The 24025-nt window shown below is 41.5% G+C and overlaps 2 protein-coding genes across 9 annotated transcripts in view; one reads left to right on the top strand and one right to left on the bottom strand.

Annotated features, from left to right (window-relative positions):
• Window positions 1-24025, bottom strand: part of LOC109576052 (atypical chemokine receptor 2-like) — a 99172-nt gene that overhangs the window by 36514 nt on the left and 38633 nt on the right. Inside the window, exon 4 of one of the 7 annotated variants that reach the window (XM_070776174.1) lies at window positions 720-1011. The exons of 1 other annotated variant lie outside the window; for it this stretch is intronic. In XM_070776174.1, the coding sequence (XP_070632275.1) occupies window positions 720-867 (148 nt within the window). In that variant the 5' untranslated portion in view covers window positions 868-1011. Of the gene's footprint in view, window positions 1-719; window positions 1012-13542; window positions 16113-21137; window positions 23751-24025 lie in introns of those variants that run through there. 5 more of the 7 variants (XR_011562949.1, XR_011562945.1, XR_011562946.1 and 2 more) reach the window with 5 other exon arrangements.
• On the top strand, window positions 5838-12254 carry HIGD1A (HIG1 hypoxia inducible domain family member 1A). 2 transcript variants are annotated; one of them, XM_070776178.1, is made up of 4 exons: window positions 5838-5910; window positions 10154-10268; window positions 10899-11033; window positions 11700-12254. In XM_070776178.1, exons 2-4 carry the CDS (start codon window positions 10172-10174, stop codon window positions 11747-11749), a joined length of 282 nt encoding a protein of 93 aa, XP_070632279.1. In that variant the 5' UTR covers window positions 5838-5910; window positions 10154-10171; the 3' UTR covers window positions 11750-12254. The 2 variants fall into 2 exon arrangements, with proteins under 2 accessions (XP_070632279.1, XP_070632278.1); XM_070776177.1 differs by lacking the exon at window positions 5838-5910 and having other exon boundaries at window positions 10135-10268.

The raw sequence follows: 24025 nt of genomic DNA, 5'->3' as shown, positions 1-24025 counted from the left end.
TCATAAAACAAAACAGCAGGAGGACTTTGATGGCTAGCACTTGTCTGCTGATTCATGAGTAAAACTCAAAACTCAATTTGAGTCAGACAGATAATTTTTCTTTTCTGGTTTTTCCTGACACAGGGCAGGCACGTCCCTGTCCCTAAACAAAAGCATCAGCATAGGGAGAGTAATGAGGGCCACCAATTTGGGTGAAGTGTCTATTTGCATAATCCATTTTTCTCTCAGAATTATAAAATACTTGTCCATCATCTCTGGCAAAGGAAACCACTATCCTGTCTGTATTGAGATACGGATCTGATTTAGATGTCAGCTACATCATAAGCCCTCAATTCATTAAGTCATCAAGGCAAACAGATGGTGCCTCGCAATCAGTGTTATGGCAAAATGATTCGGAGAGTGGAGATTAGTCAATAAAAACCTACTTGCAGTGCCACTGAGTGTGGCAGTGCGTTCCGGAAGAGGCACCTCATTCTCAGAGAATTATCAGACTTGTAAAATTAGCCCTAAGTCGCCGTTGGGAGAGACAGAGTCGGGGAAAGCAGAGAGCCAATGGGTACCCAAGGCAGCTGGGGAGAGGAGAGGAGGGTTCTGAAAGGGAGACTGTCTATGGGGTGGTGATCAAGACAAGAAGAAGCCACAGGAGCCCAAAGCCCCTGCCCAGCTACCACAGTCCAGTAGCAGAAATGCAGCCAGAGTTACTGAACTCTCGTACTCACCTCTGCAGAGAAACAGTCTTGAGTCATTCAACCAACATTTTCCATGGGCAGGATACCACCAAGTGCTGTGGTGGAAACATAATGGAGGTTCTGCTGCCAGGGTGCTTGCAAACCAACGTTCATGCACAACCACAGGACTCTCCATCATACCAAGTACCAGGAGCCAGCTGGGGAGCCCAGGTAGAAAATCACATTTATCCTTTCTAGTGGAAAGAGCTGTTTACCTGTGGTAAACAGGTAAACAGCTTTTCGCTTCCAGTGCTCAATTCTTTGTGTAATCTAGTCAAATTACCTGTATAAATACAGATAATAAAAATTAGTCAACCTTTTCACTTACATAGTTTATATGAGACTATAAATTTTCTAATTTTTAAAATCAATATATAAACTACCTAAAACTGAATGCTAAAGACACCAAATTCTGTCTACTCACTCTCTACCAAAAGACATATTGAATAAATTATATGGGATATAAAATTACATCAAATTTTAAGACAAAATGGTTGTACTAATTCCAAATCCAACCATTTCCAACACAAGGGAAAGATGCAGGTGGCCTTCAGCTCATCTAGAGAAGTTACATACCCACCACTCCACCTGCCCCTCTCCCTACCCACCACGCACCCCAAACAACTAATAGGAAGAACAAAAAGGAATTCTGAGGAGCTGCAGTGAATCCAAGATCCATTTTTTAGTGACAACCACACAGTTTTTTGTTAGAAAATATTGTCATTGAAAGTCTTGCATCAAACCTAGAAGGATGCAAATGTATTTCCTTATTTGAGCTGTTTAAGTGCTTTCCTGTGTAAATAATCCTCTTGACATCACTGTATACAGAAATTGGGCAAATTTTAGCCAGGTTTGTCAGAGCACATTACTGAGAGTGAAGACACATCTCATCTCTGCCACAGTTCTTTAGAGCGCTGGCCCCTTGTCATCCAGTTATCTGTCCACATGTCACTGGCTGCATGTACACGAAAGCAGAAGTACCATCAGGGATTTACCCAGGTTTCATGTTTGGTTAATGGAGTGGGAAGCAGGTTTTCCAGTCAAGTCAGGGAATTTAAGAGAAAGTACCAGCATATGAGAAACGCTGGGATGGAAGAAGCACAAGCTGGAATCAAGATTGCCAGGAGAAATATCAATAACCTCTGATATGCAGATGACACCACCCTTATGGCAGAAAGTGAAGAGGAACTAAAAAGCCTCTTGATGAAAGTGAAAGTGGAGAGTGAAAAAGTTGGCTTAAAGCTCAACATTCAGAAAACGAAGATCATGGCATCCGGTCCCATCACTTCATGGGAAATAGATGGGGAAACAGTGGAAACAGTGTCAGACTTTATTTTTTGGGGTTCCAAAATCACTGCAGATGGTGACTGCAGCCATGAAATTAAAAGACACTTACTCCTTGGAAGGAAAGTTATGACCAACCTAGATAACATATTCAAAAGCAGAGACATTACTTTGCCAACAAAGGTTCGTCTAGTCAAGGCTATGGTTTTTCCTGTGGTCATGTATGGATGTGAGAGTTGGACTGTGAAGAAGGCTGAGTGCCAAAGAATTGATGCTTTTGAACTGTGGTGTTGGAGAAGACTCTTGAGAGTTCCTTGGACTGCAAGGAGATCCAACCAGTCCATTCTGAAGGAGATCAGCCCTGGGATGTCTTTGGAAGGAATGATGCTAAAGCTGAAACTCCAGTACTTTGGCCACCTCATGCGAAGAGTTGACTCATTGGAAAAGACTCTGATGCTGGGAGGGATTGGGGGCAGGAGGAAAAGGGGACAACAGAGGATGAGATGGCTGGATGGCATCACTGACTCCAGGGACGTGAGTCTGGGTGAATTCCGGGAGTTGGTGATGGACAGGGAGGCCTGGCATGCTGCGATTCATGGGGTCACAAAGAGTCGGACATGACTGAGTGACTGAACTGAACTGAACCGGCATATAAGGAAGGAGTATCCAGAGCAGCAGGGAGGACAGGAGAGAATAAGTTCAGTTACAGCCATCTTACAGAGTCTGGAATTTTATGATGGCCTGGACCCTGGTCAATGTTCCCTGAGCACTGGTCTGTATGGACTATCACTGCTTTAAAGCAGCAGGCCTTGCCAAGGTAGTAGAGGAACGACACTACTGCATGTAGCTGCCTTCCACATCCTTAAGACCTAGACTGTGGCCTCAATACAAAGAACATTACAAGCCACAAACTGAACAGCCTTTAGCTTTCTGGCAGATAAATGCTGATAGTACCTTTCTAATGCATTCAATTTTCAATACCTCAAACACACTCAGCTTTTGTAAATATCCAGCTCTAAAACTTTCAAGGGCCAACAAATACAATACTGTCCAAGTTCTTTTACTAGCATTAAAGGTCCTCCCCACTGAGCTTACTTTCCATTACTCACTGACTGTGCTTTAGTCACAAGTGTTTGCCTTTTCCCCACTTATTGTCCTTCATACTGCAACTACAATTCCACAGTCTACTTCTATTCCTCCACCCACTGTTTCCTTTTCTGGAATATTCTTCCAGTTTACTTACACGCTAGTCATCCTTCAAAGTTCACACATTCAAGCCCCAGTCCCAAGAAGCCTACTTTGAAATAGCTCACTCACTATGGTATCTACCTGGATTTCCACTCAAAGCACTTCTCACAGACTGCTTTCTACACCTATTCCTTTGACCTAATCAGATTATAAATTACTTCAGGGAAGGAACTGAGTCTAATTTCTGAGTCCAGCACAGCACCAGGCACAATATACATGTCCAGTATTTGGTGACCCTGACTCTCATTTCTATTTTTAAAATACTCAATACTCAATTTTTCTCAAAAGTCTTAAGATTTGTTTTAGACAAAATGCCACAAAGATCACACAATGTTTTTTAAGGATGTCTAAAACTGGATTACGTAGCTTTAAGCTGAGCCATAACCTAAACAGACGTCTGAGTTTAGAAGCGCATTTCTTTTATATTGGATATGATCATATGTGGACAGCTCCTTGGAGCATGAAAAGTTAGAGAGACTCTCTAAAGAGGGGAAATTAGCCCAAACTGGCAGACACTTCCTGGGCTGCCTTTCTATAAACTACATGAAGATTAATTTAATACATGAGAACCTGAATTTTTTTAGTCTTCTGTATTATTCTTTGAAATGACAGAGTAAGAATCAAACAATATATGTTGTATATTAAAAATAATAATGTCTGTATTATGAAAATCTTAATAGTTAAATCAGTTGTCACTATTGTTTTCTTATGGTACTGAATAAAGAATAGCAGAATAATCTTTTTAAAATCTTCTATATCGTCTGATAGTTATCATTACCATTTACCAAAATTCTGGTTTCTACATACTAATCAGAAAGAGATAATTTCTTACACAAGTAGGGCAGAGTCTGCCTCTTTCCGCACAATGCATATCATAGGAATTTTTAAAGTAATAACTCACACTTTATATGTGTTTCCTCATTAATCACTACTACTGTTATCCTCTTTTTACAAAGGAAGAAAGTGAAGCTCAAAGTCATGGTTAGTATATGGCCAAGCTGGGACTAGCACTGGTCTGCCTGACTCCAAATCCCATTCTCTAGAAATTAGTAAACAAACTTAACACTATTTTGATTCAAAGAATAGGCCATGGTCATTGCTGCAGTTAGCCTTTGTATTTCCAGAATTAAGGAACTTGATGACTTCTGCATTGCCTATGAATATGGCTTTCATTTTCAAATCTCACGTTCTCTTATTTTCTTAAATATTTATGTAGCTGCACTGGGCCTTAGATGCTGCATATGGGATCTAGTTCCCTGACCAGGTAGTGAACCCAGGTCCCCTGCTTTGGGAGCACAGACTCTAAGCCACTGGACCACCAGATAAGTCCCTCTTTTACTGTTTTAATTACCCTAAATCAACTTCTGATCTTCCGACTTAACTTTAAAGCCCTTTGTATCCACTGTTGCTTCTTTTAACATTACCAAGGCCCTCCAGAGCTCAAAGACAGTGTTCAGGGAGATATCGCCACGAACCTGACAAAACACGTGCCAGCAAGGAGCTGAAAGCACTCCACACGACCAAGGTAAGGAGTTTTTATCCTACTCAGAATGAATGTTGCCTGAAGTGAAAGTGAAAGCCGCTCAGTTGTTTCCGACTTTTGCGACCCCATGGACTATACAATCCATGGAATTCTCCAGGCCAGAATACTGGAGTGGGTAGCCTTTCCCTTCTCCAGAGGATCTTCCCAACCCAGGTCTCCCGCATTGTGGGCAGATTCTTTACCAGATGAGCCACAAGGGAATGTTTCCTACTTGTGTCTGAATTATGAGACAAAAGATTTTCAAGATCCTGAGCCTATGACACTGAGCTTCTACCTGTGGGTTAGAGCACTTGGCAGTCTGCCTCGTTTCACGGTTATAGCCAGAGATTTTAGTTTAGTTAGCAAGCAGTCCTCATGGCAGTGCTTGATGCTTTGCGCCAATTCGCCAGGTAGTTACCGAGTGATCTACTAACAAATTACGGGTTCTGTCCCAGGAAGTTCACCGTTACAAGGTGCCTGTGACTTCTTTCCTCAGGCAAACCACGCCGGTCAGTATGGAGTCACCCGTGCTTGTAATGAATGGCTGTCTCCGACTACAGTGTAAGCGCCAAGCTCAGAGGCCCATAGCGCCTGTTCGCGGCCGGTAAGTGCCAGGGCATGAGAGTGGATCCAGCGCCCTAAAGCCGCCGGCGGCCCCTCCTCACCCGCAGCCGAGACTCAAGGACCGGCCGCGGTTTAACCCTCTCAGCCTCAGCCCCGCCCTGCTGCGTTCGCGGATGCTCGCTGCCGCCACCTCCCAAGAGGAAAACAGCGAAGCTACTGTCAAGTTCCGCCCGGCCAAGGGCCGAGAAGCACCCTCGAACGTCCTCCGCCGTTCCTAAGAAGCCGACTTCTCACCTCTGATGCAATCCGTAAGTAAGAGCCAGTGACGAGAAGTCACCGCCCGCGCACGTCGCCCCAGCCAATCCGGGGCTATCTCTGGGCCACCCCACCCATTGCGTACACGCACGCACGCACCCATCCACCCGCCCCGACCCTCGCATGCCCGTTGCTGGTTTCTGATTGGCTGAGGCCGGACGTAGGCGGGACCGGGAGAAGCCGGCTGGACGGTGGGTGCGGGAGTGGGGTCAGAATACGGTAGGAACCTGAAACGTCTTGAAGTTGTCTGTAAGTGATGCAGGCGGGCTTTGGGGGTCGGGTGATTCCGAGCGGTGGAGTGGGGAGAAGAGAGGCCGCGTCGAGAGCACCTTGGGAGGGTTGGCGCCGCGGGACTGGGATAGGGGGCTGATGCCTGGGCTGAAAGGGGCGAAGTCTGGTTGGCGGGGCTCAGGCCTCATTTCGTGGTGCCGGTGAGGGCTGGTGAGAGCGTACGGAACCTATGGGGGGGGGGGGGGGTGCAGAAAAGGTTTGTAGAGCGAATCGCGGCTGAGCTGGAAGGCCCGGGGATGTATCTGGGGAGGCACCGGGCTGGAGCCGACTTCGCGGAGCCCGTTGTCCCGAGCGTGTCCGGGACTTCTTTGAGAGCGGGTGGGTGAGGAGGGATTGGGAGGGCGTGCGGTCCGGCCATGGAGTCCTGACAAGGTCACAGGAAGGGAAAGGGGAGGAAGGTTGAAGGGTTGAGGGGAGGGCGTAAAACTACACGACCTTCCCGCCATCGGCTTCCTGTTCTCCCCGGGCCGGTATTCTGTTCCACCTTTGGCGACTCTCTTCCGCCTCAGGAAGGTAAGAAGGACCAGGGCCTGTATCAAGCGCCTCTGACAGAATTTACATTTCTTCCTCAAAAGTAAACCTGCCAAGTTAGAGATTACAAAACATAGCACAGGATTATAATTGGGAGCAGTCGAAATGATTCGGCAGGTTTATTCGCCTGTTTTACCGGTGCGGGAATCAATTATTCCCCTCTTCTGGGTAATCACTATGGATGGAATCTATGCTTCCACAAGTGCCTGGGATGAAAAGTTGTGATGTATAAGTGGTACCAGGCCCCAGCATGACAATCGTATTTGAGTTTTGTACATCAGTGGTTCTCTTGATTCCCTGTGCACCAGAATCTCTTGAACGGATCTTCTTAAGATATAGATTCCTTGGGACCTGCCCCAGACCATCTGAATCAGAATCTCCTGGGGTGGGGACTTGGCAGCCGTTTAAAACGGGCTGACAGTGACGGGTTCAAAATGAAAATTGGAATCCATTGTTAGAAGCTCCTGTGACAAAAATGACGAGCTGTGAAGATCCTTAAATCTTTTTACATCACGTGATGCGGAGCGGCTCCTGTTACCTTAGGCCTCTGCTAGGTGCACTTGGAAAGGTCTTCAGTAGTATCTTAGTTTACAGACTAATTCGTGTTATCTGGTTTTAGGTGCCTCCTTTTGTACATGTTCAACTTTCTGGCAGATCTGGGTCAGTTGCTGTGGGTGGATAAGAAAATGATAAAGGAAGTCCAGAAGTGATGCTAGGGGAAAAAATACTCAAATTACAGCTGAAATTGTTAGATGAATTACGTCACTGGGGAAGAAGATTCCATTTAACTTTGGGCATGACAGACATTTTTCACAATTCAAAGGAGGAGATGCAGGCTTCTGTTAAGAAATGGATTTTCTATTTTTTCAGATAAAATGTACACCAGCATAATAAGACAAATGATCTGGCAATATATTGTCAATCAAAAGAACCCACAACTGTTTATTAGGAGAACTGGGTTCTAATCCTGCCCTGTCAGAGATTCCTGTTGTTGAGCAGTTTATTGCACCCTTCATAAGCTTTCTTTTTCCATCTGTAAAATAAGGCTACTGGCATGGATTGAACCTTGGGGTTTTATTCTCAAGTGACTTATACTTATTGACCCTGATACTTTAAAAGTTAACCATTTTTTATTTAGATGGCTGTAAATCATGAATACTTGGGGAAACTTCTAGGTGATCGGGAAGAGAATTATTAAAATCTTACACTCAGGGAGTTTTATAGATATATGTCATGATAGAAATAGAATTTGAACCATAGAATAACAAATTAACTTTGTGATGTGTTGGACTTTTGATATTCCCCTTTCTTTTATGCTGAAATGTGCACACATGGTGTTCTGTATCAGAGACAAATTATCCTTAGTCACTTAAGACAAATAATGACTACATGGTTCCTTCATACCTTGATTCTTACCCCAGGGACTACTTTCTGAAAGCCAGGTCAAATGGCCTATCCATACAAACTGCTGCAAGGAAGGAGAAGCGAACTTTTGCTACCCTGATCTGTTGGACAATTAGTTATCTAGAAATTAGGACAAAGGAAGAAAACATGCTTTTGTATCTGCAAAAGGAGGTGCTAGTTTTTAAAAATGGATTGTCATATATAGTGGTTTTTTTTCTTGGGGTCGCAAGGATCCAAAACCTACTCAGGTTATCATGTGTTCTTTCATTGAGCAATGTAACAATTAAAAGAGAAATTAGCACTTATGTAGATACAGCTTGATATTTTTCTTACTGATGAAACTCTACAAATGTGTGTAATTGTTATTTTTCACTAAATTTTCCTAATGGCCTGAGAATAATTTTAATAGTTGAATAAATATTGAAGTAATATTTTTCAACAAACAATAAGTTTAATTAGAATGTGGGATTGGTGAGGAAGGTAGAAGAAGGAATTGTGGTAAAATAGGAAAGATTTTGAAATGTTTGCCTTTGGGAAGTTTAGATTGATTATGAAGGGAACTAATAAATATACTGGCCTAAAATAGTTTAATCTTACCATCTAGTCGATTTATGTAATATCTTGGGGTTTGTTTGTTTGGGCTTTTTTGGCTGTACCACGCAGCATGTGGGATCTTAGTTCCCAGACCAGGGTCTGGGCCCCCTGCAGTGGAAGCATAGCGACTTAACTGCTGGACCACCAGGGAAGTCCTCATTTATGTAGTATGTTGAAAGCCAAGCTCAAATATTTCTCTGAAATTTCCCAAACTTTATCTAAAAGATGCCACACTCTAAATTCTGTCTGTTATGCTCTTTGCAAAGTATACGTACTCTGGCATGTTTTTAAAAGAATTTAATTTCTGAAACATTATTTCAGTGTTTACATTTTAATCTCTTGAAATATATAATGAGCATCCTGAACCTTGAACTTGTTGAACCTTGTATATAATAAAAGCTCAGACAAAGTAGGGGTTCATTTAGTTAGCAAGTAATGGAGCACAAGAAAGAAGAGAAAGTCAAAGTGAGAGTCGCTCAGTCGTGTCCAACTCTTTACAACCCCATGGACTAACTATACAGTCCATGGACTTCTCCAGGCTGGAGTGGGTAGCCTTTCCCTTCTCCAGGGGATCTTCCCAAGCCAGGGATCGAACCCAGGTCTCCCGCATTGCAGGCAGATTCTTTACCAGCTGAGCCACCAGGGAAGCCCTAGTTCTAATTGATTCTATCTGTGTGATACTGTACAGCTCATCTGGATTAAGCTCTTCTCTGTCAGATGACAGAACTGTACTCTTCCCAGTGAGGATGGAGGCTTTGAGGGACAATTTCACTTTTCAAACTAAACCCTACGCCTCACGTCTAGAGTTGGATTTTCTTTGAGAACCTTGATTACTATTAAACCCCTTGAATAGCAAAGTGTTGAATGAGAGCCATTTATTACTGGAGGGAGTGTGATGCACATGAAAAATTCATAAGCTAAGACTATACAGATAATGGGATTGGCAGTTAACTTTTTGATGTCATCTGTAAATGACATCAGAGAAGGCAATGGCAAGCCACTCCAGTACTCTTGCCTAGAAAATCCCATGGATGGAGGAGCCTAGTAGGCTGCAGTCCATAGGGTCACTACAAGTCGGACGTGACTGAGCGACTTCACTTTCACTTTTCACTTTCACACAATGGAGAAGGCAATGGCAACCCACTCCAGTGTTCTTGCCTGGAGAATCCCAGGGACGGCAGAGCCTGGTGGGCTGCCGTCTATGGGGTTGCACAGAGTCAGACACAACTGAAGCGACTTAGCAGCAGCAGCAGCAGTAAATGACATCTGACTGATATCAATTACAACAGTGTATTGTAATTAACATCAGTCAGAGATACTTGTGCACTTATATGCTATGTGTGACTCCCTTTTTTCAATCTGCGGGTGAAGTTTATCATCTGTGCAGATCAGTCAGAACGAAGTATGTAGTGACCATGACTAAGGTGAAATTGAATTATTACTTTACTGTGATGAAATGCCTATTAGCTTCCTGTGTTACCAAAAAAAAAGACAGAAAAGGGAGAATGGAGCCTTGGTCCCTTTGTTATGGAAATTAATCTTTTTTTCACCCTGCCCTGTTATTCATATAATCTGGCTAGTATCTTGGCTTTTTTTTTGTATTACTTAAAGGAATAATCTTATTAAAAAAGTATGCTTTTAACTGCAGAACCTCATGGAAATTCTGTTTCAGGAAGAGTCTTCAATCACTATGTCAAGCGACACAGATATTTCTCTTTCTTCATATGATGAAGATCAGGGATCTAAACTTATCCGAAAAGCTAGAGAGGCACCATTTGTCCCCATTGGTAAGTTTGACTTTGATGGTCTAATAAGCTTTAACACAGTAGAAGTGTGGGCAGCTTATTTCATTCATCAAGCATTTCCTGATGAAGCATTTATTTTTTAATATTTTTTCATATGTTGAAATATGCTTAGATTGGTATAAGTCTCGTAAAAATTCTTCTCCGAATTCAGACATCGTATTTTATTGACTTATTTCAGTGAATGTGTTGTGACCCCAAGACGACCATCAGTTTCAGTGATTTGCTACAAGGACTCACAAGACTCAAGAGTTGTTATAAACTCACAGTTGTGGTTTATTACAGTCTCTGCTGCATTCCCTTAACTGATTTCCTTCAGGGATGGAAGTAGAACAGAGAAGAGTTCCCCTAGCACTCTTAAAGGAATTTATTTACTGGCTTCACAAGCCCATACTTCAAAGATGATCTTGATTTTCTAGATCTGCTATTGCTTGCTACCAATTTTGAGTTTTTAATTCTGAATCGGGGTGGGGATTAAAACCTCAGTTCATATGCTAGCTGGGTAATGGTCTCCTAAAGCATCCTTATAAAAAATAGAACATCGATTGATAATAAACTCATCTTGATTCCCTGCCCCAATGTATCTGACATAACTTGTGACTATTTCTTTTACAGGAATGGCAGGTTTTGCAGCAATTGTTGCATATGGATTATATAGATTGAAGAGCAGGGGACATACTAAAATGTCTGTTCACCTGATCCACATGCGTGTGGCAGCCCAAGGCTTTGTTGTGGGAGCAATGACTCTTGGTAGGTTCCTACAGGACATTTTCAAATTTTTGGTTCCCCATGAATGGATTTCTTTGTAAGTAAAACAAGGTAGATACTTTTAACTGACTTTGAAGCAGTTTGCAAATATCACTACTCATTTTCACCTAAAAACTGAATGAATAAAAATAGTTCAAGTAGTGGTATAGTTTTACTCTATGATGAATAATCTTACTAAGGTTTTAAAGAGAGAAAAGATAGTAATGCCCATTATAATGTCATTGAGTCTATATATGCAAATAGGGTTGGTAGTAAGATCCATCATCTGGAAGAGACATGATGGCTGTTTTATTGAGTTTTTCAAGGTGGAAAAGATACTACATGCTTTTGTAGGCTTTATAATTCATTGACATTATCTGCTTTATACAGCAAGATTGAGTCCTTTTAAAGTTGCCAGATAAATATTGATATTTTAGCCATCTGAGCTAATCATACTAGTCTTGAAAATACTTCGGAAACTGTGTAAAAAGAATTTTATAAATTTGAATTATTTAAGAAAGCAAGAATGTAAGCAGCCTAGGGTCTTGTTTTCCTTTTAAGCATCATATGCTAGTAAGAGTGCTACTTTTAGCTGTTTTATGAATAGTTTTTAATTTTCTAATACTGAAGAAAAATTTTAAATGCTTAACTAGCATTCTTTCTCTTTAGGTATGGGCTATTCCCTGTATCAAGAATTCTGGGGGAAACCTAAACCTTAGAAGAGGAGATGCTGTCTTGGTCGTCTTGGTGGTGCTTGCTTTAGTTAGACATCTCATATTGAGGTTATATGTTTATGTTGAAAATAAATTGTTTGGGTCAGACAAGAACATGGTAATTTGAAAATTGGCCTCCTTTCTTGCAGGCTTGATTTGCCTGGTGACCAAGTTACTGGTGACTAGTTCACTAGCTAGGTCATTCAGGGGAGTCAGACCAGCACAAAAGAAACATGTCACTTTTAAATACACTTGATAGTGGTACCTGTCCACCTTCTTAAACTCTTCTGTTGAAATTAGTTCTAAAGAAGACAACATGGCAATCCTGAAAATGCTCCCAGTTGCTGCAGAATATCATATGCTTTTGATGTAATGTAGGAATCCTATTTACCCCAGTTAATGTAACTTTCTGACGGCCTTGTGGACTGAGTACTGTTTTAAGGGCTGGTTGGCTCTTGAGGAACCCTTTCAGAACAGTGCATGGAATACAACATTATAAACCTCCCTGCAAGTCTGTGTGTGTTTTTAAACCAAAACTAAAAAGCTGGTAACAGAGCCACTTTGAAGTAGTATTTATTTTAGAATCATAAACATGAGAGTAACTTAACTTGTGGATCCCTTTTAGCTCTTTAGTAATTGCAGAATTATATTTTGCTGCTGTTATATTAGAATAATTTTAAATTATTTTGAAACATGTATTTTAAGTGCTAATGCAAAGGTAAATGAAAAACACTTTTTAAATGTGTGCAGTATGTTTATTTTCTCCAAAAGTATCATCAACTAAATAAAATCCCTACAATGGAAGTCACTGATGAGCAAGCTGGTTTGGTCAGACATTATACAAACTTTGGTATATCACAGAATGCTTTGTTGTACTTGTGAATTCTCGTCTAACCTGAATTTACATTCCATGGTGATAACATGGTAAATGTAGTGTTATTAAAGTAAATGAACACATCAAATGTCTTGTATTTATTTCAATTTGGGAAAAACCATCGTTCTTTGAAGTAGCATAAGTAGTTCCAAGAAAAGAGGGAATAACAGCTAAAAATTTATTGGGTATTACTGTGTGCCACATACTTTCATGTATAAAATCATTTAAATTTCCTAACAACCCTAAGAACTGTGATCCTTGTTTCGTGGAGAAGGACACTGAGATACAGTTTTAAGTAATTAACCCAAGGTCACGTAGGTAGAGAAAGCTGTGTTTGGGACTGAAACCTGGGCAGTCGTGCAGTAAAGCCAACAGGTGTTAGAGACTTGAAATGTTGGTCTTTGTGAAATTAATGCTGGAGAGGCAGCAGTTGTCATAAATTAGTACTATTGGACAAGAGGGTACAACATGGTCTTGACTTACCACTCCGCTGACTATATAACCTGGCCCAAATCAGGGTTTTCTCAATTTTCTCCTAGTTAGAAACGAGAGATTGGACTAGGTAATTACTACAGTCCTATCTAGCTTAGAGATCATGATATGGGTCCATGGGAAATGTGCTTTAAAAATAAAAGCTATGCAGAAGGAAATGGCAACCCACTCCAATATTCTTGCCTGGGAAATCCAGGGACAGAGGAGCCTGGCGTGCTACAGTCCATGGGAGGTGGGGGGTGTCACAAAGAGTCCGACACGACTCAGCAACTAAACAATAACAAAATTGAGAGAACTGAGATGTGGAGAGTTTGTCACTTTCATATAGTTCATGGGCTTTATTTTTTGGTTTGGGGGAATACTTGATTTCACTATATAGAACCATTTTTTTGTTGGAGTATTTAATATTTATAGATCATTGCAAATAGAAAAGGTCACTTAAAAGCTGTTTACTGTGTGCTTGTTTTGTACTCAGATTTGAAAATAAACAAGGAAAAAAATAAATGCTATTACTAGGAACTCTTCTCAGCCTCCAGTAGACACAGGAGTTGCTCGTAGGCAGTCCTAACAGTAATTTCATTAAGGATAAGCCTTCTACAGAAAAATTTGAGAACAAGTTTCAGAAACTTTCTAATGGATGAGTACATTATTGATTTTGTTAAATGAATACTAATTTGAGAGAAATTGAGCTAGACAAATGCCAGAGGACAGAAGAACAGGAGCAAAATGTTGAGACTAGTGAGTACTGAGTAATAAGGAGAAAATGAGTAAAGAAGAACAGAGTGATAAATTAGGACAGATGAACCTTCCCTGAAGAAGACAGCAATAAATTAGGGTGGATGAATAGGCTGATATTCAGATTATGAAAGTTATTAAAAGTGGCTCAAGGGGATGTGATACTACTGTTTATTGAGCCAGACCTGGGTTCATGGTTTTGCCACTTACTAGCTATGGTTTCCTCATCTGTAAAGTGGGGACAGTGTCAGTGGCCTAGGTTGTTGGGAAGATTAAATGCAGTAGTGAATGTGGGAGGCTTAGCATAGCACCTGATACATTGGTAACCTCTGAATGCTTGCTGTTCAGCTCAGTTCAGTCGCTGTCGTGTCCGACTCTGCGACCCCATGAATCGCAGCACACCAGGCCTCCCTGTCCATCACCAACTCCCAGAGTTCACTCAGACTCACGTCCATCGAGTCGGTGATGCCATCCAGCCATCTCATCCTCTGTCATCCCCTTCTCCTCCTGCCCCCAATCCCTCCCAGCATCAGAGTCTTTTCCAATGAGTCAACTCTTCACATGAGGTGGCCAAAGTACTGGAGTTTCAGCTTTAGCATCATTCCTTCCAAAGAAATCCCAGGGCTGATCTTCAGAAGGGACTGGTTGGATCTTGCAGTCCAAGGGACTCTCAAGAGTCTTCTCCAACACCACAGTTCAAAAGCATCAATTCTTTGGCACTCAGCCTTCTTCACAGTCCAACTCTCACATCCATACATGACCACAGGAAAAACCATAGCCTTGACTAGACGGACCTTTGTTGGCAAAGTAATGTCTCTGCTTTTGAATATGCTATCTAGGTTGGTCATAACTTTCCTTCCAAGGAGTAAGCGTCTTTTAATTTCATGGCTGCAGTCACCATCTGCAGTGATTTTGGAACCCAAAAAAATAAACTCTGACACTGTTTCCCCATCTATTTCCCATGAAGTGATGGGACCAGATGCCATGATCTTCGTTTTCTGAATGTTGAGCTTTAAGCCAACTTTTTCACTCTCCACTTTCACTTTCATCAAGAGGCTTTTTAGTTCCTCTTCACTTTCTGCCATAAGGGTGGTGTCATCTGCATATCTGAGGGTATTGATATTTCTCCCGGTAATCTTGACTCCAGCTTGTGCTTCCAGTCCAGTGTTTGTCATGATGTACTCTGCATAGAAGTTAAATAAGCAGGGTGACAATATACAGCCTTGACGTACTCCTCTTCCTATTTGGAACCAGTCTGTTGTTCCATGTCCAGTTCTAACTGTTGCTTCCTGACCTACATACAGGTTTCTCAAGAGGCAGGTCAGGTGGTCTGGTATTCCCATCTCTTTCAGAATTTTCCAGTTTCTTGTGATCCACACAGTCAAAGGCTTTGGCATAGTCAATAAAGCAGAAATAGCTGTTTTTCTGGAACTCTCTTGCTTTTTCCATGATCCAGCAGATGTTGGCAATTTGATCTCTGGTTTCTCTGCCTTTTCTAAAACCAGCTTGAACATCAGGAAGTTCACAGTTCACGTATTGCTGAAGCCTGGCTTGGAGAATTTTGAGCTGTTACCATTGTTAAATGTTAAGCTTGGGAATGTGGCAGCAGAGGAGGTACACGGGCCCTCCTCTCACAACTTAGTCTAGCAGCAAAGGCTGCCTTTAGATCACTGACTTCGGAAAGCATGATGATTACTAGGTATAGGATGCAGAAGAATGGGGGACCTAACCTAGGGCTAGAGTCAGAGAAGTTACCCCAAGGAAGCCATGATCTAACTTAAGATGATTTTTCTCTGGGAGATTCCTTGGCTTACTGTTGCATGTTTTTGGAGCACTGGTGTATGACTGCTTCCATGCCTTTCTCTTCTACTACTATGAAGGCGTGATGATCTTTTTTCATCCAAAGCAGCTGGCATTAGTGCCTGGCTCATACAGATGTTCAATAAATGTTTGTTGAATTAATTAGAATAAGCAGGTCATATTTTGACGTTCAGGATTCTGTTTCCAGAAAAAGTCATCAACCTATTTCTAGTTAACAGGCAACAGTGCCATCTGGTGGTGAGAGTTGGAATTTGACTGCATGCATAAATCCCCAAAGTACACTCTGCTTCTGTATCCTGGAGTCGGAACTCTGGAGTAGAGGACAGGTCATTTAGACCATTTCTTTTGCCTCACAGATGAGGAAACACTGCTCCAAGTTTCAAGAACTTGAAATTTAGGCTCTATCCCCAGGTAATCTACACCCCATGGAAACAGGCCGGAACAAAGCTGAAGGAACATAAGGTATCATGTCAAACAGTGGAACTGCCAACTATTATTTACATACTTAATCCTGTTTGAAAGCTCTTCAATTCAAACGGGAAACTGGAGGAAGGAGACCAAACATGCACCAGCCATGCATGGATTGCCACTTTCTTAGTGAATGATTTACCTGCTATAAGTTCATGGAAGAGCCAGTAATACTCATGCATCCTGGCGTTATTCTTAAAGAGGGCCTACTTTCCCTCTAGCCACTGAAATGAGGCAAAATCATGTTTTTTAGCAAAACAAAAGTTAGGAAAATTTCTCCTAAATTCAGTAGTAATAGTTCCAGAGTGGGGGCTAGCATCTGGCTGGTCCCCTCTGGAGTATCCTGAGTTGCTTACAACATTCGTGTTAGGTCTTTTCCTGTCCTCAGTGTCACTCTGAAGTGTCACAGAGAGACTGAAAGTTTACAAGGTAGAAATGCCATCATCATACCTTTCAGCTGGAGCCCTCTTACTCAGCTTGTCTACAGCTATACTTCCTGTCTTCCCCACTGAGGCTCCTTCTGAGATCACTCATTCCTGTTAGTCATCTCCATCTCCCACCATCACACCCTGGGCTCAAACTCTTAGAAGTGTCTTTCCTTCCTCCCATTCATTTATCACTATTAAGCCAGTCACCAAGCCCTGTTTTTCATAAGCCGAGTCCTGCATTTGCTCAGATTTGTTCTTTTCTTCTTGCCACCACTAAACTGAGGCCCTTCATCTCCTGTGCTGCCCCCTAGCTCCAGCAGAGCCACTGACACCAAAGCCCTGTGCCCACCACTGTCCCTGACACCTCTGCTCGGGCTCTAGTCCTTTCCTGAATGTTCCCCTTCCCCACTCCCAGTCAATTCAGTGTACGCCTTAAACACCCAACCCCATTCTACTTTTGGTAAACTACTCTGAACTCTTCCAGGCCACAGTGAACTTTTACCTTTTTATAAATCTTGCTATTTTGAATTTAAAACACAATGCATGGTCCACTGTGGTAACACTTTTGCAACTAAAGAAAACCAGCATACAGCAACGAAGACCCAGCGCAGCCAAAAATAAATAAATAAATAGAATGTATTTATACTCTCCACTTTGTTGTTGTTCAGTCACAAAGTCACGTCTGACTCTTTTGCGACCCCATGGATTGCAGCCTGCCAGGCTCCCGTCCATGGGATTTCCCAGGCAAGAATATTGCAGTGGGTTGCCATTTCCCAAGTCTCCAGCATTGGCAGGCAGATTCCTTACCACTGAACCACCAGGGAAGCCCATACTCCCTACTAGTCCCTCACAAAAACTGAAGTAGGTATCATCCTGACTTTTCCAATATGGGAAGCTGTAATTTACTCAAGTCCACACAACTGAAAAATGACAGAGCTGGGACCCAAATCCAGAACTTGAGATCTCCGTCCTGTGCAAAGACTGCATGACGGAACAGAAGGCTTATGCATAAAGCAGTGCCGATCCAAAAAATACTTGCTCTTTCCTTCCTTTCATTTCCCCCACTCACTGCACACACACATACACAGTTCCCATCAGGTCCCAAATCCAATACTTTTTTCCAATATATCTGCTTTATTCTCAGGTTTTCTTCATATATAAAAATCCTCGGCCAATATTTGGTCTTCATAAGAAGGAAGCTGAGTGATAACAACTAGAGATGATCACATTAAGTGAAGTAAGTCAGAAAGACAAATACCATATGATATCACTTATATGTGGAATCTAAAATATGACACAAATGAACAAATATCCATGAAACAGAAACAGAGTCACAGACTGGGCTGACTGATGGTTGCCAAGGGAAAAGGGGTTGGGGAAGGGATGGAGTGGAAGGCTGGGGTTAGCAGATGTGAACTTTTATATAGAGAATGGATAAACAAAAACCTACTGTACACAGAGAACTATATTCAATATCCTATGATAAAACAGAAAAGACTACAAAAATGTAATATGTGTGTGTAAGTAAATCACTTTGCTGTACAGCAGTAATTAACAGAATAATTTAAATCAACTATACTTCAGTTTTTTAAAAAGAAAGTTGAGGAGATTCTCACATATACATGGTCTTACTGTGGAGGGGGTAAATTAAAAACTAGTAAGTAGACAAGGTATTGGGGACCTTATCAACATGTAAGAAACCAATTACCTCTGAGAAAAGGTGACTTTCATCCAAATGTTTTCAAAGACCATGATGTGAGCCAAGAGTGAAACTGAGAAATTTGGGGAGAAAATATAAAGTATATTACCAATACATTATGCTTGGAGGAGAGCCATCAGAGTGGTCCCCTGGAACTAAGGGCTGATGAATCTTGGCAGAACATTGGGTTTTCTAATGAAGTCAACATATGATGAATGAGATCACTATATATACGAGCACATCTTAAGACAAAATTGCTCCACAGATAAAATAGGACTTGACTATAGCCAGAATGGTGTTAAATTAAAACAAGGAGTGTACAGAGGGGCAACTGGGTGGGGTAGGGGGAGTCTGAGAGGCTGGTGGCCAACAAAAAAAGCCCAAATCCATGATGAGATGAAGAAAACTGGCGATGTGTATCCAGCACCTTCCAGCGAGAAAGGAACTTGAACCTGGAGACAATGGATAATTTTTATCTATAGCGTGCTTCTGGTTGTGAAGTAGAATATTTAATAAAGCTTCCCATGTAGCTCAGTCAGTAAAGCATCTGCCTGCAATGCGGGAGACCAGGGTTCAATTCCTGGGTCAAGAAGTTCCCCTGGAGAAGGAAATGGCAACCCTCTCCAGTATTCTTGCCTGGAGAATCCCATGGACAGAGGAGCCTGGCAGGCTACAGTTCACAGGATCACAAGAGTCAGACATGACTTAGCGCTCTTTCTAACCCTAAGTTAAAAATATTTCAATGCAGTTTGTTTCTGTTTGCTCTCAATTGCCCACAATATCTTTCTGATGACTCTTTTGGCATCATGAGTGTCTGGTCCTGGGAAAGGAGGAGCTCTGGATATGTGTCACAATCCCCTAGTGTGAACTAGGGTCTTAGTGTTCTTGTTTGTTTACAGGTTAATCACTTAATATCATGGATGACATAAGTCTGGTCCCAAATGACACTCCTGATTTAATGATCAAATTAGATTTTGGACCTGCAAAGCTGAGGTCCATTAAGAAGAGAACTCTGAAATGGCAAGAGATAAATGGAACCTTGGTTTTAAGCTGTAGCAAAGCTTACTTTCATTTTGAGGCTAAACAGCTAAGGCTATAAAAATGCATGACAGCTGAAGAGCATTTCAGTTTACAGATCACTTTTGAGATCTATTTGATTATCATGAAAATAAATTTACTATTGCTATTTTAAGAAGAAAGTTGAGGTTTGTGACTTGACTAATGTCCAAGAATTAAAACCTAGGTATTCTTACTTCTGAAAGACTGTGTTTAACTTTGCTTCTCATAATAAGGGTAGGATCACTAACCGGTTATGTCATATTTACTTATTTGTGGGAGAGGGAATATTATTTCAGTGAAGGGAAATCTATCTTATCACCTTAGAAAAGAAAGGTTCCAGCTTAAAGTTGGAGCTATTTTGAACTGTGGGAAGGACCTAATTTAGGGATTAGAAAAAGGATCAGCTAGAGCCACACAAACATGCTCAACTGATTAAAAAATAACTATACTGTAAAATATACATGAAAGAAAAGTGAAAGTCGCTCAGTCGTGTCTGACTCTTTGCAACCCCACAGACTATACAGTCCATGAAATTCTCCAGGGCAGAATACTGGAGTGGGTAGCTGTTCTCTTCTCCAGGGGATCTTCCCAACCCAGGGATTGAACCCAGGTCTCCTGCACTGAAGGCGGATTCTTTACCAGCTGAGCCACACGGGACGCCCAAAATATACATAACAATTAACTATTTTAAGCATTTTTAAGTGTACAGTTCAGTGATACTAAGTATACTTAAAATACTATGCAACCATTACCATCATTGGCCTCCATAACCTTTTCATCATTCCAAACAGAAACTTCATACTCTTTAATAATAAAACTCCCCATTTCTCTCTTCCCCTGCCCCCTACAATCTCTTTTCTACTACCTGTCTCTACTCTAGGTACCTAATATAAGTGGAATCATACAGTAGTTGTCCTTTTATGTCTGGCTTAGTTCACTTCGCATGTTTTTCAAGGTTCATCCATGTTGGAGAATGTGTCAGTACTTCATTCATTTCTATGGGTGAATAATATTCCATTTAGTGACGTTACCACACTTTGCTTATCCATTCATCTGGAGATCGATATTTGGATTGTTTACATCGTTTGAGCATTGTGAATAATGCTGCTGTGGACACTGGTGTACAAGTATCCATCCGCTTTCGTATTTGGGGAATATACTCAGAAGTGAGTTACTGGATCATAATCTATGTTTAAATTTTTTAGGAACTTCCAAACTTTTCTACAGTGGCTGCACCATTTTACTCTCCCACCAGCAATGCATAAGGGTTTCAATTTTCCCACCTCTTGAACAATACATTATTTTCCATTTTAAAAAAAGTAATAGCCATTCTAATGTGTATGGAGTGGTACACCACTGTGGCTTTGATTTGCATTTCCTTAATGGATAGTAATGCTGAACATCTTTACATGTGCTTATTAGCCATCTGTATATCTTCTTGAAAGGAATGTCTCTTCAAGTCCTTTGCCTATTTTTAAAGTGGGTGGCTTTTTGTTGTTGAATTTAAACAACTGATTTTTGACAAAGGGTCAAAAGCAATTCAGCTGAGGAAGGATACTTTTCAACAAACAGTGCTAAAGCAACTGGACATCCATAGGTTAAAAAAAAAAAAAAGAATCTCAACCTAAACCTCACATCTTACATAAAAATTATGTCAAAATAAATCATGAACATAAGACTAATGCTTTTAGAAAATCATAAGGGGAAATCTTTGGGACCCAGAGATATTCAAGTGTTGTAGGAAGGGGGACCCCTTCCAGGGCCTGAAACTGGGCTCTTATCTAACACTCAGAAATGAATTGTCCGAGGAGACACATGTGCTGACAAAGCAAGAGATTTTATTGGGAAAGGGCACCCGGGTGGAGAGCAGTAGGGTAAGGGAACCCAGGAGAACTGCTCTGCCATGTGTCTTGCAGTCTTAGGTTTTACAGTGATGGGATTAGTTTCCGGCTTGTCTTTGGCCAATCATTCTAATTCAGAGTCTTTCCTGGTGGCGCACGCATCGCCCAGCCAAGACGGATGCTAGCGAGAGGGATTCTGGGAAGTGGATGGACACGCAGTGTCTCCTTTCGACCTTTCCCAAACTCTTCCAGTTGGTGGTGGCTTATTAGTTCCGTATTTCTTACCAGGATTTCCTGTCATAAAATAACTCATGTGAATGGTTACTAAAGGGCCTGGCCAGGGTGGGCGGTTTCAGTCAGTGTGCTTCCCCTAACACAAGGAGTTCTTACACTCAACACTGAAAGAAAGAAAATGGTAAATTGGAATGAGTCAAAATTTTTGTTCCGTGAAAACTCATGTAAAGAGAAAAAGTTAGCTACAGAATGGAAGAAAATATTTGCAAACTACAGTCCAACAAATAATTAGTATCTAGAACGTATATCAATAACCTCGTATATGCAGATGACACCACCCTTATGGCAGAAAGTGAAGAGGAACTAAAAAGCCTCTTGATGAAAGTGAAAGTGGAGAGTGAAAAAGTTGGCTTAAAGCTCAACATTCAGAAAACGAAGATCATGGCATCTGGTCCTATCACTTCATGGGAAATAGATGGGGAAACAGTAGAAACAGTGTCAGACTTTATTTTTTGGGGCTCCAAAATCACTGCAGATGGTGACTGCAGCAATGAAATTAAAAGACACTTACTCCTTGGAAGGAAAGTTATGACCAACCTAGACAGCATATTCAAAAGCAGAGACATTACTTTGCCAACAAAGGTCTGTCTAGTCAAGGCTATGTTTTTTCCTGTGGTCACGTATGGATGTGAGAGTTGGACTGTGAAGAAGGCTGAGCGCTGAAGAATTGATGCTTTTGAACTGTGGTGTTGGAGAAGACTCTTGAGAGTCCCTTGGACTGCAAGGAGATCCAACCAGTCCATTCTGAAGGAGATCAGCCCTGGGATTTCTTTGGAGGGAATGATGCTGAAGCTGAAACTCCAGTACTTTGGCCACCTGATGCAAAGAGTTGACTCACTGGAAAAGACTCTGATGCTGGGAGGGATTGGGGGCAGGAGGAGAAGCGGACAACAGAGGATGAGAGGGCTGGATGGCATTGCTGACTCGATGGACTTGAGTCTGAGTGAACTCCAGGAGTTGGTGATGGACAAGGAGGCCTGGAGTGCTGCGATTCATGGGGCCGAGAAGAGTCGGACACGACTGAGTGACTGAACTGAACTGAACTGAGAACATATAAAGAATTCTCACAAATCAACAGCTAGAAATTGGGCAAAAGACATGAACAGACACTGCACCAAAGATACACAGATGGCAAATGAGTACCTGAAAAAAATGTTCAATATCATTATTCATTATGCACAGTAGACCACAATGAGACGTCACTACATACCTATGAGTATGTCTAAAATGAAAAATACTGACAAATCAAGTACTGGCAAAGATGTGAAGAAAGTGGATGACTCATACACTGCTGGTAGAAATGTAAAATGGTAGACGCACTCTACAGAAAAGACTGATAGTTTCATATAAAACTAAACATGTTATTATCATACAACTGGACTCTTGGGCATCTATCCTGGAAAAATGAAAGCGTTAAGTTCCCACAGAAATCTATATCAGCTTTATTTGTAATCCTCCTCATGTGTCTGTTAGCTGCTCAGACCTGTCCAACTCTGTGACCCTATGGACTGTAGTCCACCAGGATCTTTTCTCCATGGAATTCTCCAGGCAAGAATACTGGAGTAGGTAGCCATTCCCTTCTTGAAGGGATCTTTCTGACCCAGGGATTGAACCTAAGTCTTCTGCATTGCAGGCAAATTTTTTACTGTCTGAGCCACCAGGGAAGCCCCTTTATTTGTAACTGCCCCTTACTAGAAAGAGCCCAGATGTCATTTGAGGGGCAAATGGTTTAAACAAGATGTTGTACATGCAAATCATAGAAAACTACTCAGCAGTGAAAAGGAACAAACTGATACATACAACAACCTGGATGAATCTCCAGAAATCTATTCTGAATAAAAGAAGTCAGTCCCCAAAGGTTACATACTACATTATTCCATTTATATAACATTTCTGAAATGACAAAATTTTAGAAATAGAGAACAGATTAGTGGTCACTCCCTTTGGGAGTGAGGAGGGAGGAAAGTGGATGTAGTAATAAAAGCCCCAAAGAGGAATCCTTGTGGTGATTTAAGTGTTCATTATTTGAAGATGATAGTGGATATGCAAGCCTAAGCATGATAAAATGGTACAGAACTAAACACACACACAAATGCATACAAGTACAAAGATCAGCATCAATATTCTGGCTGTGATACTGCACTAGAGTTCTGCAATATGTGGTCCGGTGCCCCACCTTCATGCATGTCTGTGGAGTGAATGCCTTATGAGGAAAAAAAGAAGAAAAAAACAACCATGAAATATCTGAAGACTTTCTGAAGACCTGAATCTAGTAGTGACTTAAATTGGGAAGTATCTGCAAGAAGAAAACAAACAAACACACAAATGTTTTCCACTGTGGAAATAAACCATGTGCTCTATATTATCCTCTAAAGTGCAAAAATAAAAACACACCATTGCAATTCCAGCACCCGAATACAACCATTTTAAACTTTAATATTTCTCTGCATTCCTCCCCAGTCAAGTTCCGTTCCCAGTTTTTGTTTTGTTTTGGCAGCGCCATGCGGGATCTCATTCCCAGATCAGGGATCGAACTCGCACCCCCTTGAAGTGGAAGCGCAGAGCCCTAAC

Source organism: Bos indicus, chromosome 22 (assembly GCF_029378745.1).
Source record: "Bos indicus isolate NIAB-ARS_2022 breed Sahiwal x Tharparkar chromosome 22, NIAB-ARS_B.indTharparkar_mat_pri_1.0, whole genome shotgun sequence".
Lineage (NCBI taxonomy): Eukaryota > Metazoa > Chordata > Mammalia > Artiodactyla > Bovidae > Bos > Bos indicus.
Note: the sequence above shows the minus strand (reverse complement) of the source record. Positions and strands in the feature narration are given on the sequence as shown.